Here is a 20,478-nt window from a genome sequence, read left to right on the forward strand (position 1 = left end):
TCTCTGCAAGTAGACTCATTTTCATCCACTCTTCTCCATGTCTCCAAGTGTTAAATGTGTAAGACTAGCACGTCCATACAACCTAAAAGTCTTTTAGCTGGCTCCTATGAAGCAGAGAGCACATTTGTACAAAATAACAACAGATTATGGGTTATTAGAAGTCGAACAAAGAGGGAATGGATATTCACATAAATGGAGTAACATAAAGCAGCAACAAGGCAAAGATGCAATGGTTCCTTTAATGACCACACTAGACTAAGATAATGCCTGAACCCTTTCAGAGGCCAATACAGCCCCAGAGTGAGTTGCTGCTGCCCCCTGCATCACCTACATGTCCTAGCAATGGAGCCTTGGGAGAAACTTCATGTAATGCCAGGATGGAGGCTTCTTCAGACACAGGAATTCCTGAAAAATTGCTGTATCCTGCAAGCATATAGGACCACAGTATCACTGCTTACTTCTTCCTATCAACTACTATTGCCCCTCCCTTGCCACAGCCTACATTACTCACTGTCATGCTGGAGCTACACTGCAGTCTCTACAATCCCTCTGGGAGATGCACTACTATGCTTGCACATTTGAGGGACCTGCCTGCCATCCAAAAAGGCCAAATAAACTGTGAGAGCTTGATTAACTACTGATCTTCAGAAACAGAGTTCTCCAAAATCCTTCCTAGAAACAATCCACAAGATGATGTGAACTGCCTCCTGCTTTCAGAACTTGCAGCCATATATTTGCTCCCACATTGCTTTCAATAATCCTGGCATTTATTGGGGTAGAAAGGGAAGAGAGAAAGAATTACTTCTTAGAAATGGTTATAGAATGAACTTTAGATTACATTCTTGAAGATGAAAAAGCCACATAACCAAGGAAATATGTTAACATGATGAAAATCTACTGAGTTAAAAAAAAAATTAAACTATTAGAGTGACTCTAAGTTGCAATGAAAATAAAATGCACAAATCTTTAGGATTATGAAAAAAGTTTTAAAAAATCATCATCTGATTTATTTTACTAACACTACTTCCTCAAAACAGGTAGGCTGCATCATTTTTTATCAGTTATTTCATTTCATGTCCAAGAAGCAAGGGCCAAAGTTCTGTATGGCAAACAGTTCTGTTGGCCAAAGGGCCAACTTACTAGGAAGGTTCTTATTTTGAAAAATAAAAAGCTAGCACTTGAATATGCAACACTACTTGCATGTTTGAGCTTTTTCCCTTATTTTAAGAACATGGAGGCAAACCCAGGCCTGCAGAAAAAGCCATCAAGTATCATCTTGCATTTCAAGAGAAATGAGATGTTTCAGCTAACATGCCATGCAATACTTGAAATATATTAATGATTTACCATGAGCAGCATTATTTATGGCAGTTTAGCCACATGACAGCTGTACCTGCCAAGCTGGGGAGAGAATCATTGCCAAACTGTTTCTCCCAGTACACTTCCAGTCTGTATTTGATACTTACCCAGCCCACAAAAATTAAAGTGGAGACATGGAAAAGGTTCTGTAGCAACAATTAAGAAGGAAGCTTTGTTCTAAATCAACACAAAAATTTCTCTCCTAATCCAGAATATGAAAACTGTTTTAACATGGACCAGTGTTCACTTCCGACTGCTGTTCATCATCTTCACACTTCCCTGTAGAAGATAGAGCTGCTACCACACAGACACAGAGAGCTGGAAGCAAACTTCTGAGCTTTGCATTAAATGCAACATCTTACAAAAAATAAAGAACAGTTCATAGAATTGTAATGCAAACAAAAATTTAATCTTTAAACAAAATGTTCATGATACGGAAGGTCACAATACAAAGTTCTTAAACACAATACAACACAAACAAGTTGAAAAGCCTTTTTTGATTGGAAATTATTATTTATACAAAGACTAGATGCCAACAATATTATTGTACAAAGTTTGATAGTAGATTCATAAATTGATTACCTGAAAATTCCCTTGTTTTTAGGAAATAGTAAATATTAAGGTAATGGCTGAAAGGAATTCAAGAAATTCAGAGTTACATTTGTTTCCATCCTCAATTGTAAGCACTTGGATTAGGTTTCATGGTACAAAAGGGATACTAAAGGCACACTGTGGTTTGAAAACAAGCCTAGATATCATAGCCTTTACACTTTCCAGCTTTTGTCTGGGTGTTTTTTAAACACCAAAACATGCAGCTAAAATAATCCAACTCTCCTAATGGGATGCAGAGTGAACAAATTAAAGCCTGCAAAAAATGTAACCCACTTAGCCTTTAAAACAATATTACTATTAATTATGCATTTGAGTGATTCCTCAAATCCTCTACCATTTTAGAAATGAAGTACCTTTCTCCAAGTTATTTCTGTTACTCCACTCCTGACAGAACTAGTGTAAAATGCATATTTTAAGATCATTTTTCAACTTTATCAGTTTGGTTGTCTATGGAATAGGACTGATGCATTCCTAAAAAGTTGAAGCTATTCGCCAAGTCAATTACTTGTTGATTTAACTTTTTCAACACCACTTCCTAATTTAGAAAAAAGCTTTAAAGAAAATGCTCATTTAATCTGAAATAAATTATTAGACTGCAAGTCTTAAGTGTCAAATTCTGGCACAAAGTATTCTTTAATGTTACGTTATGAAGTCCAGACAGGCCTATTGCAATTATTAACACAAGTCTTGTCACAGGGGTGTAAATCAATGCATTGTGGTTTAATCACATGTACCACAACTAGCTCTGTTGATGAACCATGTCAATTCCTATGAGATTGTTATACAACTCAAAATTAGCTAACAGAGTTTGAAGGAGTTATATATGGACATTATGAAACTTTTCCAGTAGCACTGGTCTGCACATAAACACAACTAACCAGTTTAAACTAAACATTTCTAGAACTACATAGAAAGCAATCATTTTACCACATTTTGGTTCCCTGAGAAGAAAAGTGCTCCAACTGCAAAGGTCTTTGGAATGCCATCATGTGGATAAACATGTTCCTCTTGTACAGCTTCTGTAAAGACATCTACTTTGATGTTGATCAGACTTGTTTGGACATTTTCATTCAAAATAAACTTTACACTGCACAAAACTGGCAGTGGAATGGGAGCAAGACATAACTAAAAGTATTCTAGTACTAAAACTAGTTTTATCTGTGGTGATTTGTTATTACAAACTGGAATGCAGTTTGTTAGCACACTTCTTGAACACAAAGTCATTAAGGGCACAGTTTACTTCATCTGCTTAACCCATAGCTAAGATTGGCTTTTGAAAACTGGATGTTAAAGTCTTAAAATATGTTTTTGGAAAGCACACTAACCTCTTCTTTCCCCAGGCACATAACTTATGTTTTTAGTGAACATGATAAACATCATGAGAATTAAGACTTAAAATATAATAAAACAGCGCACAGCAGAAGAATGAAGTCAGGAAACATTTTATTTCCATCCAGTTTTGCAAGTATTAAGGATGGCATAAGAGTTTATCCCACCACTATGATTAATGAAATTATTACATCCCTAGAAGAGGCAAAGCTTATAATGCTTCCTGTCTTTTCCTCCCAAATGCTTATAAATTGTGTGATTATTTAGTTTGTTTCATCTGTGTCTTTCTGTCCCTATCTAATACAAACCTCAGACCTCCTCCATCCTCTCCCCAATAACTGGGTGTGGAGAAGCTGCACAGAGGCAGTCAGTAATGAGAAGTTATAAAAATAGTAATCAGCAACACACACTACACTAACACCTGGGATGCTCACAACATACAGAAGACAACTTTGCAACTATTCTGTTTTCTGTTTGCCACCATTGCTTCTGAAGATCAGTAATGTAAGATTGGTTCCCTAGGACATGTGTACAACAGTTACTTCAGATTCTTCTGATTCCTCCCAATTTCGAGGCAACAATTAATTTTGTATTTACTATTTTTAAGACAAAATGCTGAAACCACTTCTAGGTATTTAATAGCAAGATTCAAATGGCATCTTCCACAATTATAGATTTAATGCTTAGTACTTGTCAAAAGCTTTTAAAAATTAACTTATGTTGAAAAATTACTTTCAGTATACCCCATGCAATTGAACTGCTCAAATAGTTTAAACTCTTAATTTAATACATCCTAAGTTAGAGAAGAGTTCATATTTAGAAACTAATTCCATACAGTTCTTAGACCTCATATGGCAGGAGATAAAACTATTTTAAATCATGACTATGAACAGAAAAAATTCTCGTAGGAAAAAAGTATATACACTCTCACTATAGCCAGGCAATCATCTCTTCTTTTTCAGTACTACCATAAACATTTAGCTGAATTATTTCAATCATTAGAGCCTAACCAACAATTCATATTCCAAAATTCAAACATGTTTATTTGTAAAAGGCTGCATCTTTTGTTTGAATCTGAATTTTCTTTTTACAATACAATCAACTCAGTTCAACACATTAAATTTTAAGACCGATTTGTAAATTGCTCTCTCTCTTTCACTCCTCTCTACCTACACAGATCTTTACAGAGATATTAAGCAAGACTTGTGGAATGCAACAATGCAGAGTTTCATTTTAAACTTAGGACTTATCTGAGCATGCCTGCAAACGCTCTCTTACACGAGGTGGAAGTGTTTTTAACAACCTTTCTTCTACAATTAGATTATTTCGTTTTAATAGCTGACATTCTTCCAGTTCAGCAGGAAGTGATTCAAGATAGTTTCCAATGAGCTCTAACTGAACAAGATTCAGTAGCTGACCCACAAAAGGGGACAAATTCATCAGACTGTTATTTCCCAGAAGAAGAAACTGCAGCTTTTTGCACTGAAATAATCCATCAGGCAGCATTTCAATCTAGAAAAAGGAAAGAGAAGAACAAAAATAAAGTACATTAGAAGCTGTTAGCCTATGTACAGCTGCATGCTTTGACATTTACCCTTTTTATTTTAGGGTAAAAACCCTTCTTAGTTTATGAAAGGAAAAGGAAGACTGTAGTTCTTCTATAATTATGTGTTCAAGTGCTTGAGAGCACTACAATGGTTTTATTATCCCTGTTTTCTTACAAAGCTGCTTTGCTCCTGGCACAAGCCAAGCCTGGCAGGGGGAACACGTCCATGTGCAGAACTGCACGCAGACGTGTGCAGGTGGCAGGGGAGAGGAAGAGCCGACTACTGCTAAGAATCACTTAATGAACAAGCACAGACTGGAGAGACATTAGCAGCTCCTGTGTTGTGAAACCTGTACAAGGAGTTATCTGTGCAGCACAGTCATCCTGGCCCATTCTACTGACATGTAACACCCAAAACCAGCCTCACCAATGAAAACAACTATGAACCTCAAAAGAAGTCACAAGCCTGAGCCCCATACTAACAAGCCAGACAGTTTAGCACTGATTGTGAGGTTACCAACCATAATTACTTCCCTCTTCCCAGTCATATGCCTGAGCTCCTCATCAACCAGCTGTTCATTCACTTTAGCTTTCACTTTGACATTTTAAGGTAAACATTAAACACTGTTCACTTCCACTAAAATACTACATAGGATTGACAACTGCAGGGAAAGGGAAGATACCTTTCTGCAGCCATGTTAACCTATACCATCTCTGGATCAAAGCCCTTAAGCTGCTACAAACCAGGATAGTACTTATTTAGTATTATGTGAGCTTTGCTGATACCAAAGCTTTAGTAATTAAACAAGCACCACCCCTTTTTTCTGGATTTATTTTAATCATGAACACCACAAAAGCTAGAGACTGCTCCAGAAGAAATAGCAGCTTAAGTCTATTTTTGTTTTTGAGTAGTAATTCAAAGTTCTACTCACATGGTTTTTTGTCAAAGCCAAGTACTGCAGGTTGGTCAGATAACCGATTTCTTCAGGGATGGAGGTTAGCTTATTATAGCTAAGATCCAAATAGTGTAACTTTCTACAAAGAAATAGCTGCAATGGAACATGCTTAATATTATTATAATTTAGATACAACTGTTCCAGGTTTGATAATGCACCAATCTGCACTGGGATATATGAAATACTGTTGTGCCACAATTTTAAGCAAGAAAGATTCTTAAGATGTTGGAAACTAATTATTTCTTCCACTGTTCTGAGATTATTTTCTTTTAAGTCAATTTCATGCAAATTGTTTAGGGTAAAAATGGAATGGGGAATGCGCTCTAAATCACAGCAGATTAGTTCCAAGGTTCTCAGGTTTACCAGCTTCTTCAGGTTATTTAGCACTATCAGTTTATTTCCCTCATTGTTGATAGACAAGTGTTGCAAAGAAGGCAGAAGATCTGTAATCACTTGAGGTATACGGGAAAGGTTGTTTTTTAAGTGAATTGATCGCAGATTTTTTAGCCCCTGAAAGCCGTCATTGTATATGGAGTTGTGATGATCTAGCATGAAATATCCTGTTAAGCACAATTCTTGTAGGTTTTTTAGATGAAAGACCCAAAATGGAATTCTTCCCATCTCACTAGACTTCAAACGCAAAGTTTTCAGGTTTTCTTCTAAGAAGTTGACTGCTGGATAATCCATCGTCAGTGACGAATGATAAACATTGAGTTCTTTGAGACTGACAAGCTGGGTCACAGCTGAAGGAAGTTTGGCTTCAGGGATAAGTTCCAGGCTTAGGACTTCTATTTCTGTTAGTTCAAAGACACTGTCTGGAAGACCATTTAACATGAAAAGGTGAAGTTCAGTCTTATCTTGGGAGTTTCTTACTAGTTTATTTTTCAGTTTTTCCACTGACCATTCATTGTTAAGATTTATCTGTTTGAGTTCATTTTCACTCAAATCAGACAGGAATATTGAGAATCGTTGGGAATACAGAGGATCATACTGATCTGCCAAGTGAAGAATAAATGCAAAGTCATTCTTCACATCAGGTATATCAGTGTAATTACTTTTCTCTCTCAACTTCTCAAAAGAGTATTGCTTGAGTGAACTTCTTAACATCCACCACAAACTGTAAGTACAAGTTAATCCATAGAAGATCACTAAAACAACATAAAATGAAGCCAAAACTTTAAAAATTTCTGCTAGCGAATAAACACACTGGTACCTTTTGTAGCCTGTAAAGGCTTGAACATTAACTACACAATCAATTTCAAGTGTAATAAATGATAAATAGTAGGGAACATAAATTACTATTACGACAACTACAAAGACTTTCACTATAATCTGTTTCATATACACTGTGTATACAACATCCTTTTCTTCGGCATGGACTCTGAATTTCTTCACTTTTTCAAATATAGCTTTAGCTTGTTCCCCTTCTTTTTTGTCAAGAACACTTGAATTTTCTCTTCCAGTTGTTTCCAAGCCATGTTGTGAATACGGCAGGGACTGTCTGCTGGCCCCTATGTCTCCTGAACACTGAGGTGATGAAATCACTGTTTTTGATTTGGCTGAGGGTAACTTCCTTGCAGACTGCTCAGCAACTGTTTCTGAGAGGGCACGCGTTGTCCAGGGAGAATCAAAACACTTCTGAAGAACGGCTACAAAGTGCTCAAGCCTGGAACTTGTACTAGGATAGTAAAGCCAGAAATTACTGCAAGCTGCAAAAATAAAGGTATGCAAAAGCACTAGGTATGGAAAAAACTTGGCAAACCAGTGAAGCTGTCGCTCATAACATACGGCATCGATGTAGGAATACTGCTGCCGATGGAGATAATTCTGGATTTTAAGCGGGATGATTATCGGTGCTGTCGAGCTAGCTGACATGTTAAGGTTGGCTTTAACTAAATCCCAAGGCACAGCACAATGATTGTCAAATTCTAGCTTGCAAGGAAGACAACACAATACTCTGGTTTGAGTAAGCTGGAGAGCCCCAGCGAGCACAGCAACTAGCAGCATTATCATGGTGAGGTAATACCAGAAGACATCCCACCATGGTTTTAGTATGTGGTAGGATGACTGGGCATCTGCTAAGCATTTGAGTTCTGTTAGCGTGATCATGACTTCACCTGTGAGAGAACAGCAGCTGGTAGAAGAAGAAAGAAAAGAAAAGACATTCTTAGAGAATTGTTAAAAAAAATAAATTATCTCACCATTAAATACTTGAAGTTTATTACTGTTTTCACAGTTTTAAATATGTGTAACATGTGGCCTGGACTCCAGAGCATAGCAAAAGGATCCAAGAACTTCTGGGACCTGACCCCAGCCATCATCTCATGGATTTATTTTAAGTAAAGGTAGTTGGGAGTGAAAAAACTTGAAGAGTGAAACTAGCATGAGAGAAGGTATATTTCAACCAAACATTTGGATACTGCTCCAGTAAAACCAACAAGCAGGTAGAAGTTAAAGAAGTGGTCAATGTATTATTAGTAGTCCTTCACTACCATCATAAACTTACATAAGTGATGTCTTCTTTATGAAGAATTCCAAAATCAGAGTGGTACATTAACATGATGGCCCTTGTAGTTTAGAACTTTCTACCAGATTAAATAATTCTACCCAATTAAAAGTACATAAATTCCCAAAAAGCCCTTGTGTATTACATATTGTTATACATAATTCCCCATCTTCTCCCATCAAGAGAATTAAATTAAAATTGAGGTAGCACAACATATGGTTGTTCAATATCATTATATATATATATATATATATATATATATATTAAAATGACATTTAAATCCCAGAAGCATAGGTTTGATTCATACTTACTTTACTAATTAAAGAGAATAAAAAACAGCACTGCTCAGTCAGGAGGTCTACACCTTTTAAAATTCCTTGGACATGCCATCTTTACATTTGTCTTCATTCTGGATGGAGAAAATATTGAGTATACTTATTTAATGGCAAATAAATGGCTAATTAATAAAAAAAGAGCAAACATTACAGCTTTTATTAGAACTGTTGCCTCATTATGCCTCCATTAAACTCTTCATTACTACAGCTACATGAAATGGAACAGTATGTGTTCATACGTGATCATGCAGCATGCAAAGCCAAAGTTTTGCAGTCACAACACAAAAATCCCCAAACACCCAGGAAAACTGCCTACAGCTAAGCCCTATTTCAACAAGGAAATAATATTTTTCCCCAAATAACTATGAACTTGTTACTTGGGAGACTGACCCCCACCAGGCTACACCCTCCTTTCAGGCAGTTGTAGAGACTGGTAAGTTCCCCTCTGATCCTCCTTTTCTCCAGGCTGAGCTCCCCCAGCTGCTCCTCATAAAATTTGTGCTCCAGACCCTTCCCCTGCTCCACTGTCCTCCTCTGGGCTCATTGCAGCCCCTCAATGTCTTTCCTGTAGTGAGTGACCCAGAACAGGACACAGCACTCGAGGTGAGGCCCCATCAGTGCTGAGCTCAGGGAGGCAATCACTGCCCTGGTCCCCCTGGCTACACTGCTTTTGGTACAGACCAGGATGCCACTGGACTTTGTGGCCACCTGGGCACACATTGGCTCTTGTTTGCAATATATTGGTACTGTCCATTTCAATTTTAAACAGAGCTGACAAACTGTTATAAAAAGTCAAACAATAGCTGAACCTGATTCTTACTCCACATTCAAGTGGAAAGAATAACAGAAAATAAATTAACCCTTCTTGCAATTACAAGGATATTTATAATAGAATACAAAAACTTACCAGGCCCACCCCAGGGAAAGCAGCTGAAGAAGGACTGGATGGTTGCAATACACTCCTGTAAGGAAAATAAATTGTCATAAGATTGTGAAATACTTGGACTCCAAAAACTGTGAGTATTAGAACAGCAGCTCATTACTCCTTCCACAACAGCATTTCAAAGAGCCAACATCAATGAGAAAAAGGTCTAGGTATCTTCAAGATGCCAGCCCCTTCAAATTATTTACTTGATCAAGATCTGAAAGTAGCTTTACCAAAAGTAATGGCTTCTCTCACTGTCCCCTTTCTAAGCACTAAAAGCCATTTAAGCTCAACAGTTTTGGCATTTACATAAAGTTACAAGTTCTGCAACTGAGATGCTCTACACAGCTGAAAAATGGCAATTTCTTCAATCACTCCAACTTCCAAAAGCACATCTCAAATGCCTTTAAAATGAGTTCTTTTGATATAAATCTTGTGGTTTGAATATAAATTTGTTGGTATAAAAGCACGAAGAGATAATAAACCCATTCAAATTAAGGCTTTCGTTCTGCGAAGAATACCTGGATCAAATCTTGACTCAAGCCAAACATGCCTGATTTGAATGTAAACAGAAGAAAATCAAAAACATTTTTTTCACTTCCTACCTCAAATTAAAACTAGTCAATTCTTCTTGCTTGAACTTTATTATAAAAATGAAAGACTTGGCACCTCTGTTAAAGTTGTAAAGAACACACTAAGAGACAAATATATTGAATGATGAAACAAAGTAAGATCAAAAGGTAAAAATAGCAAATTTTTAATAAAGAAAAACATTTGAAAAGTCAAAATTACCACTAAATTGGCTGAGAGTTTAACATAGTATGAAAGGTCTAATAAGCATAAAGATGGGAGCAATTCTTTTGCTGACAAACATGTTCAGTACAAAGGACAAAATTCAGAGTACAATAAAACAGCTAACACTCTTTGATAAAGTATTTTCCCTAAAATTTACAAAAAAAAAAGAACATAAAATGAAACTTAAGCTAATTCTGTGCAAATCATATTGGTATACTTGAGACTGCATCACTTGATACATAATTTTCAACCAATGTCATAATGCTAACAAAAAAAAGTGTTTTGTTTTTGTACAGATTGAGAACTCAAGGTGAAGCTGACCCAAGCAACTTTGTGAGGTCTGTTTCTATAAAGTGCTTTGTCACCTATCTGCCTTGCAAAGGAAAGCTGTTAGCCCCCATCACTACAGTCTTGCTGTGGTTTTACAACACTTTCTAGCAGAAAGCAAATGTCACAATATTAAGTATTTAAATACTTGAAATCTGGTCTGGTAAATGGCTTCTTTTTGAAGTCTTCCACTGAAGAATGCGTATCCATTACAAGTTTATGTTTATGAAATGAACCTTCCCATCAGAGGACTACATAGTATATACAATTGTAACATAAACATGTGAATTATTGATGGTAATTTTGCTGAACACATTTTTCTTTCAAATACTATCTGTATGCCAAGAGTGACTAATCAAATGGAATAATGCTGAACTGTAATGGATTTGATAAACCTCATCTCCAGCAGCTTTAAACCCATATCAAAGCCATAAAAGCTTTTCAAAGTGGCCTAACTCAATTGGCAATCTTTCTTAGAAGGAGAGAGAATGAAGCTTAGCCCCAGGCAAAATGATGACTTCAGGAGAGTAACTCCAGACCAATACAGAGACACAGGCCAGAAAAATAAAGTGATAAAGATCACTATTATCAAGATAATTTTTAGTTACTTCAAGATTTAATAAATCAGAACAACAGAAACATATCCAGAATGTGAATAAAAGGTTCTCATTTCAAATAATATTCTCTATAAGCATCGGACACCCACCACCATCCCTAGCTGCCAAAAGGGTACTTAGCATTGCTTTACTCTGTCATTTGAACATTGCTTACAGAATTTTAGGCACATATAGTCAGGAGTGCAGCAAGGCAAATTACCTTGCTTGTCCTCCCTAAAGGATATTCAACTGGTGTTTCTGACATACTAATTTAATCAAAATAGATGTATAGAACTAAAGCTTCATACAACTACTTAACAGGTACTCCTATGGCCCCTCCTAAAGAAACACATCCACCAAGTTTTCAGGCAGACTCTTTAGACTCTTGCAGTTGCTTCTCAGCCTAGGTAAGGAGATGCTGGCATACTAAGTAATGTATCTGTTTTATTAATTTTCTATTAAAAGTCATTTCTGAACTACAGTATCAACTTAGTTTCTAGCTAGTTTAAATATATCACTTTTTCTTCTCAAGTTTGGGATAGAAAATTAAGTTTGATAATAAATTAAACACATCATAGGTTTTGCTTCATAGGTACTTTTGAGACTCCCAGTACTTGCTTACGGATTCACATGAAAGCCTGAGGCTTGCAAACAAACCCTCATGAAAATTCCCAAAGGAAGTAAAATAAACAAACTTTACCCATACACACACTCATCACCCAAACCAGATCTTTCCTGGCAAAAACTTCTCCTTTTATTGGCATATTACTGCATCCTTTCTTAAATATTCTGTAAACAGCAGAGAGGTACTGAAAGAGTTCTGGTGCAAGTGACTCCATAAAGAAGGATACTGCCATACTTACTCTTAGCAGAAGCATTTACATAACTGCCTCTCCCTTTTTCAAGCAGTAATTCTTTCACAATCTGTATTTTGGTCACCTGTGTGCAGCCCTCTCCTCAAATTAAGGATGATGTTCTACCTGAAATAGGTCACAACCTATGCTCCTAGAAAGGCCTGTACTAGTAAGAAAAAGATCCAGTTTAAAACCAAGCAGATAGGTGAGACAAACACTTTACACAAGAACCCTACAAAATATAGAAAATTGCTAAGTAGGTACAGACCTAAGTTTCTGAATAAGTAAGTTATAAAATTAAATACATAAGAGACTTCTAATGGTAAAAAAATACAGTAAAATGAAAGGTAGACCAACTTTGTTTTCATGTAATTGCATCAACATGACTGATGTCTTTGAGAACAAGCTGTCTACTTGTCCAGAACCTATCACTCCATTTGTAGCCATGGTGCTTTCTGAAATCCTTAATGAACCAAGCAGAATCTGGGCTCTGAATCAAATCTGAGCATTTCTAGTAAGCAATGTTTTGTACAGCTTTACTGTCTCAATACTATTTTCAGAGAGCCATTTTTAAAATATGTAACTTTAGGTTATAACTTAAAACTTGAGACATATCAGCCTCTAAAACACTGACTACAATAAATATCAAGGCAAGCTTCTGTTCAGAAGAGAATGCTTTGTATTGGCCATACAATAGATACTTACCTTGTTTCATCCCAATATTTAATTAATAACTTATTTAATTTGTGTTCATTGGAAACTCTAGCACTCTTATCTGCTCCATTAATTTACATTTCTTCAAGCAGCTGTATATTTCACAAATTCCACTTTGAAAAATAAATTATTGGAGGGATGTGCCACCAGTGATGTAGCTCTCAGAGCAGCAAAGGCTGTCCTTCACTAATACCCATGAAAACACTTGCAGCAAAAAGGGGCACCATCCCCATACAAACCTAATCTGGATGTCTAAAGAGCCTTATCTCAATCAGAAAAAAGGCAACAAAACCAGAATCAGAACTGCAAGACAAGCAATGCTCAAAGGAATGGAGACTTAAGAAAGCAGACTAAAGGAAGGGGCTTTCTGGCATAAGAGAAAGAATAATAAGGATATAGTGGGGATGGAGAGAAGGGGAGAGAGTTGTATTGGAAATGATTCTGCCCTCTTAGGACAGATGCATATAGTCCATCAGTGCTCAGCTAATGCTAATTTAAACCAAAGGAGACAATTCTCTCCAGAGACGACTGCAGGCATGCCAAGCTGTAAAGTATTCCAGCCCAAATGTGTCAAGGAAGATACCAGGGAATTGGCACAGATTACACCCTCAAGTGATATGTGCAAGAACAGGCCTCCTTTGTTGCTCCCCCATCTCCAATTAAGTTTTAAAGTCAGTAACTCAGTTCTAAAGATACTACTCTTTACTTCCAAGTTCCAAAGAAATCTTGGAGCAAGATTGGAACATTAAATATAAAAAGTCTCCTTAGTTCTTCACCTGTTCTTTCCTAAACAAGCAAGATTAATCAAAAGCAACCTCATCAGTCACAGCCTAGATCCTTTAACTGCACCTTTGGTAGCTCTCCCAGAAACCATCTTACACAACAGTACATCAAGTCCTTCATCCCAGTACAAACACATAACACAGTCAGACACTTTCCAACTGCATGAAATAAGGTTTTTCAAGCTTGCTTATTATACCTTTTTATTCTTCTAACCATGTTTTGTTTCTCATGCTGGGAAATATGACTACATAACCAAAAGACAATGGTATCAGCAGTATCTCTCCAGTATTCTAAATGAGCATCAATGATATCTGTTTTATTTTGCATACCAAGGTAAGTATTACAATAAAAAATTATTTTTTATCCCTTTAGTTTCCTTAAGTCAGAGAGATTATGTCAATTCATTATGCTGCTATGCCCAGGACATCAGAAAGCAAAGCAGAGAGAACCTCCATTCTGCATGAATTTCCTAGCTCAAACATTGCTTTCCAATACAATACCTAACCTAGTTAACAAGTTACTTCTAACAGCTGAATTGCTTCATACAAATAATTTTATTGCTTTCCAACTCAAACTTCTCAACTGTAAAATCATGGTAACATTTCTGCTCTTCTCTAAAAATTATTTATATGAGGAATATTAAACACTAACAATTTCTTACTAGGTATTGAGCTGTTGTGGATCATACTAAGCTTCTGTTTGGTTCTGAGAGCTGGAAATACATGCTATTCCTTTTCCTTATAGTGGCCAGACATTATCACCTTGGTCTGATCTCACAAACATTAATTTTTATTTGTAGTTCTCATTCTATTGAGAATAATTCTGATGTTTCTAAAACATGAATAGTTATCTACCACAATAAATTCAAATTTCAACATTTGGCCAAAAAAGGGTACTGAAGTTTTTTCAACATTTATAGACTGCTAAGACCAGCATTCTCTCAGGATTGCAGATGTTGAGAATGGAAACAGGTTACAGAAAATAGATACCAAATGTATTCTTTCTCTGCAAGATAATTATTACCATGTACAAATATATCTACAAGATTTAAGAACAGTCAAAAATAGTCTTTTAGTTTTAGGTTTTCCTGATGCTGCGTAAGATTGGTGGAGAACTTTCTAGAAGGGAACATTATTACTTCCACAGACAAGAACTTAATTGCATCTAGGAAAATATAATTATCAGGGCAGCAATACAGGAACACATCTGATTTCACTCTATTAGTTCTGACATCAGAAAGCTGATTTGGATTTTGAGCAGTGGCTCACATCTCCTTTTAGAGGCAGGAGGTTTTCATTTTGTTTGACAGGAAAGACAGTTACTCGTGAATGCCAGCCTGACAAGCTGAAACACTTGATTCTAGATGTGTGGTCTAAATAGCTAAAATAGAATAACTGGAACAGATAAATTTCCAATTGATATCTGATGCAAACTCAGGCACTCTATTTGTATGGCAGCTCTCCTGAAACCCATCTTATTACCTTTTTAAAGAATATCCCCACTCCAAAGTAAGAAAAGGAAAAACTTGAGACTGGAGTCAAATACAAGCCTGCTTGAAATGGAAGTAGAACAGACCTTAGCAATCCTCCAGCAGTGTGCAATCTGGCTGCACAACCCCCCAGCCTCTCAAGTACCTTACTAATCATATTACTCTGCATTATGTATTTACTAACTGGACAAAGCAACCAGCTACATCTCCTCTTCTTTTAATAAAATGAACAGACTGAAAAACAAACTTCACACTGCACACAGTGTGTGGTAGAGTATGCACAAATTGCATGCCTAAACACAAGTGTACAGCTCAGAGCTGCACACGTGCATGGGAACAGGAGAGCTGAAAGCCATGTTGTGCCTATCAGAAGCATCTCCTAGAACAATGGCAAGTTTCAGAACCAAAAACAAGCGATCAGACTTGAATTCTAAATAAATCCACAGTAATCCTGCTTTGTTTCCTGAACAAACACAAAGTTAGTTTAGGACCTGTGTTCACGCGTTGTACTTCCATCAATCCCAAGTGTGCTGTGCAACTCTCCAACTGTGCAAAAATTCCTTTTCTGAGTAGGCTGTCTGAAGAGACCCAACAGTTGGTAGGGTTTTTCAGATAGCAGTATTATCAGAAACACACTTTGGTAAGAAGCCAAGTTTAAGAACTACAAAAACAAGAGTCAAGGTTTTATCATCACCTGAATCAATTAAGAACTTTGAAGTAAAAAACCTCCAGCCCCATAGTCATAAGAAACTAAATAATAATTTGAAGCAAAGCAGACACTGCTTTTAAATCCTGTTTGGTAAAGCACTTGAGTATTGACATAGCCCATCTCACTTCAATTAAGCAATAATTTTCCTAACTTTGTAGTCAGTGTCTCTGCAAAGTTAGTATTTAAACAATGTTAATGTTTAATAAAAAACATTTACTTGGAAAAGGCACTGGAAAAGCAACAATGAGTTTCACGCTTGCATTGGCATAGGTTGGAAAGATTATCTTGTGAATAACTTAAACACAGGCTAGAAACCAACAGTTTTTAGTTAAAAATTTTCAAATTCCCTCTCTTCTTCAAATATTTTGGATTACGCAAATGCACACCAAGATTTTGCTTTCATTCAGACAGAAAAATTAGTTCAAAAGACTAATACTTTAGCATTAAAATCACAATGTACTATTACTAAATTTCAGCTCACTAGATTTTCATATTTGGTTGCAGATGATTTATTTAGCTATCAGAAAATAGCTACATAAATATTTCACAGCCTGAACTACTCACAGAATACTGGTATTTTCCCAGAAAATTAAGGTAATAATGTCTGGGAAATAAGGGGTTACATTTTCTGGGGTTTGAAATAAGAGCTCTAAAAATCAATGTCACTTTAATTAAGTCTGAGTAAACTACACGACCACGGTTTTGTAGCAAAGTTTCATTTTTGTGGCACAACTGCTAACTAAAATCACAATTCAAACTATCTCATAAAGAAACAAAGTGTTTGCAACAATGTCTAAATTCTACTCGCAATTACTAGCACCCAGATTGTATTATTACCATATTCTTATTGGTATCACTGGACTCCTTCCCAGCATTTTAAATCCCTTTTGTTTCTCACAGTCAACTAAATTCTCAATTTCAGTATAAGAAATTGCATTCCAGTTTACAGCATACAAACATACTTAAGGCTGAGCCCTTATGATGGAAATGCAGTCACATAATTTATTTCAGTGTGTGCAAATACATTATTTTGAAACAGAGCAACACCAATGAGAATTAAATTGAAAATAGCCCATTACAAGTTCTCCACAATTCGCTTCTGACTGTTGAAAGACTCTGGAATCTTCTTGCGTCCATATCAGAAGAGAGTTTGTCAGCACAGTCCCTTGAACTGCACTTGTAACAGCTTTACTGAGAGCTGTATCACCTGCCTGCCTTCCTTCCAAGGCACTACACCACTACAAAGCACAGCCTTTGCATATCAGTAAGTTTAAATCAAATAGCTGGGGAAACTGTTCTTCAGTTCAACAGTGAATTACAATTTGATTTCAACTAGCTAAAAATTAAATCCAGAACTCATTTGTAGCAGACTAAGAATTCTTGGGGAAAATAATCCCCAAACTCAAGTGTAAGTACAATAAACTGAAGCCCACTCACCAAGTCTGGTAAAACTCTAACTGGAATTATATAACCTATCCCACTTAAACATTAAAGACAGCAGATGTAAACATCAGAATTAATTCCACTTTACATTTCTCAACCTTCTGCATGGCTATCCATGATATCTTAACCAAATAGCTTCATAACCACAGTGCAGACTGCTAACTTATCTTTAAAAAGAATAACTGCAAAAGCAACTGGCAGAATAACATTATTTACAAGACAACAGCTGTTATAAGGATGCCTAAGGATAAATACAGCCCACAGGTCAGTGCTTAGAATACAGAGAGCAGTGTGAAACGTTTAGATAGGCAGCACAGAGACCTATATAAACCACACCTTATCCCCTTAGTCACATGAAACATCCATTTCTAATCCTAGCTAAGCAAAGCTTTATGGCTTTAGCAGTAGGTATTGTAAGCTGAAGTAGTATTATTAGTGCCACAGTCTCTTTTGCTACCTGTAGGGCATCAGGCAGAGCAGGCACAGCAGCAGCTAAAGCAAGACAAGATTTCCCCCTCCATCCCCCTTCAGAAACCCCTTAGAAAAATACTTATTTGACAGTGATATACTGCTCTACAAGGTTCACTTTACAATGCTGAAATACTGATGGATGTTCCTTTAGCACTGTTGGTCCCTCTCTACAACATGCTTTCATTAACTTCAAACAGCTGTATTGGTAACTTGCAATAAACAAAAGGCAATTTTCTCCCCATAAAAATAGTGTTTTCATGAAAGAGGAAACACAGACAAGCCAGACCAGCAACTCCCTCCTCTCAAAAATGGAAGGGAACTAGCAAGTTAATATTGCACAATTTCTAAGAGTTACATGAATCCCACTGAAGTTATAAGTCAATTGCATTATGTGAATGTAAAATTCAGCATAATGTAATAATATATGCTAATGTAAAACTCTCTGATAAACATTTGTCATCTGGCTAGAACAAAATGCTTTAAAACACTCAAAAAAATCCTTTAAAAAAATCTCCCCTGTATAATATATTAACTACTGGTTCTCTGCCATAATCATTCTCATTTCCACTCCCATTTCATTTCATGTCCTTTGCACTGCTCAGGGCCGCAGATACTGAAGAAAAGTTAGCTTTTCTATTCTTCACACAGTCATCTGAGCTACACAGATACTGAAGAAAATGTGTTCAATACAGATGGACATTACTTGATAAATTCTGCAAGTACTGTAAGATTTCACTACTTAAACCGCATGGGCTTTCCTTCATCACTCTCTTGAAAGTTTAAGTTAAACAAAACAGATCAGTAAGGCCTAATCTGTTGCCCTACCTGCTAGGAAGGTACTTAAGAAAAAATTCCAAGACATCCGAAATAACTGACACCTTACCTTAACCTTTCACCAAACAGACAAAGAAAGCTGGGAGTCACCAAAATACGAAACATAAATACTTGAAACTATAAGAGACCACATAGCTTCTAGCTTGCTCAAGAACTGAGGGGCCAATTCAAACACAGTTCATCTTATCAGCATAATTAATTGCATTCTTAGCATAAAATTAAGCTTTAGGGAAGTCCACTTTAATCGCTCCTACATAACTGGTCAACTGCAGCACTCACTACAGCCAAATTCTGACCCAAAGCCAGGAAGCTGCCCCAGTTTCATCCCTGAGCAGACGCGCACAAAGTCAGCCTGATGCCACTTGCGCAACTCAGCCAGGGCGCAAAGAGAGGCTGCTCCGCAAGGGGCTGCCACAAGACCCCTGGCTAGCTGCGACGAGAAACGCGTGGCCAGACAGGAGAAAGGGACACAACGACAAATAGGACGGTTCTCGCTCCACACGCAGGACTGTCAGGCCTCAGCGCTGAGTTAACTCTTTTCTCCCTTGCGGGGACGCTGGGCCGTGGCTCCCTCCTGCCACTTGCTCGAGGGCAGGTGCCGCCTGCCCGCCCGGGGCCGAAGGGTGACGGCTGCCGCCCGGCCGGCCGAGCCCGGGCCGGAGGAAAGCGGCCCCAGGCGACCTGTAGCGCCCGGGTCACTCGAGGACGCGCAGATATCGGTTACGCAAAGCACGGAGCGGTTCTCGCCGAGCACCGCCCGCGGGCCCCGGGGCGGCCACAGACCCGCGGAGCGCCCCACGCCCGGCCCCTGTCAGCCCCGGCCGGCCCGCGGGCTCACGGCAGGTGAGCGGCCCCGCTGAGGGAAGGGGCGGCCGCCGCGCAGGCTCACCGGGCCGCCCGACCAGCGGCGCCGGGCACCCCGCGGGACGGCAGCGCCCTCCCGCTCCGCTGGCGGAGGGGCAACCCCGGGAAAAGCGGGGACGGCGAGAGCTGCCCTCGGAAAGCCCCGCTCCGGGCTCTCCCCCTCCTCCTGCCCGTGCCTCCCTCGCACGCCGGGGCCGCGGGCACCTGTCAGCAGCAGCCGCCCCTCCCTTACCTGCCCTGCCGCCGCCGCCGCCGCCGCCGCCCCCGGCCCGCCCGCGCAGCGGCGCTGGGTCCGCGCGCTCCGTCCGCACGGCAGCCGCGGCGCAGCGCGAGGCACCGGCTCCAACCGGCGCGTCTGGGGCGGGCCCCGCCGCGGTCACGTGACCGCCCGCGCAGCCAATGGCGCGCGGCCGGCGGCGCCGCTGACGGGCCGGGGCGGGGGAGCTGCGGCGGACAAAAGCAGCGCGCCCGGCCCGGCCCGGCCCCGCCGCTCACCTGCGGAGCCGCCCGACCGCCCCTCCCGGCGCCGCGGCCGGGATCGCCCGCCTCAGAGCCCCTCGGCGCGGCGCCGCGGCCGTGCCGGCCCGCAGGCAGCAAGCCCCGCCCCTCCTCCGAGCCGGCGTTTAAATAACCCGAGCCGTTGGCAGAGGTGGAGGAAGTGAGAGAGCCATTGTCGCCGGCCGGTAGCAAGTAAAAATAGAGACGGTGACACTCGCGAAAGGCGATTTAATCCCAGCGGAGCCTTCGGCTGGGGCGGGGTGCGGATCCCGGAGCGGCCCCTAGCCCCGCTGGGGGCGAGCGGAAGGAGCGGGGCTGGAGATGCTGGGAATGCTGGGGAGCGGTACCGAGCGGTACCGAGCGGTACCGAGCGGATGCGTTCGGGATGAGCTCCCGCCCCAGCCCCGGCACCGCCGCTGCCAATGTCCTGCAGCACCGGGGTCTCCCTCCGGGCCAGGGACACCCAACGCCCGCCCTCCTTCTGACAGAACAGCCGAAAGTCTGTGCAGCCAGGCTCTTCTATGGCTCTGAGT

The 20,478-nt window shown here is 39.4% G+C and overlaps 1 protein-coding gene across 1 annotated transcript; it reads right to left on the reverse strand.

Annotated features, from left to right (window-relative positions):
* Positions 1-1,746: 1,746 nt before the first annotated feature.
* Positions 1,747-19,813, reverse strand: LRRC8B (leucine rich repeat containing 8 VRAC subunit B). The gene is made up of 5 exons (XM_056497593.1): positions 19,680-19,813; positions 9,551-9,605; positions 8,620-8,717; positions 5,779-7,936; positions 1,747-4,812 (listed from the first exon to the last, which is right to left on the reverse strand). Exons 4-5 carry the CDS (start codon positions 7,909-7,911, stop codon positions 4,540-4,542), a joined length of 2,406 nt encoding a protein of 801 aa, XP_056353568.1. The 5' UTR covers positions 7,912-7,936; positions 8,620-8,717; positions 9,551-9,605; positions 19,680-19,813; the 3' UTR covers positions 1,747-4,539.
* Between the last annotated feature and the right edge of the window lie 665 nt (positions 19,814-20,478).

This window comes from Oenanthe melanoleuca, chromosome 8 (genome assembly GCF_029582105.1).
Source record: "Oenanthe melanoleuca isolate GR-GAL-2019-014 chromosome 8, OMel1.0, whole genome shotgun sequence".
Lineage (NCBI taxonomy): Eukaryota > Metazoa > Chordata > Aves > Passeriformes > Muscicapidae > Oenanthe > Oenanthe melanoleuca.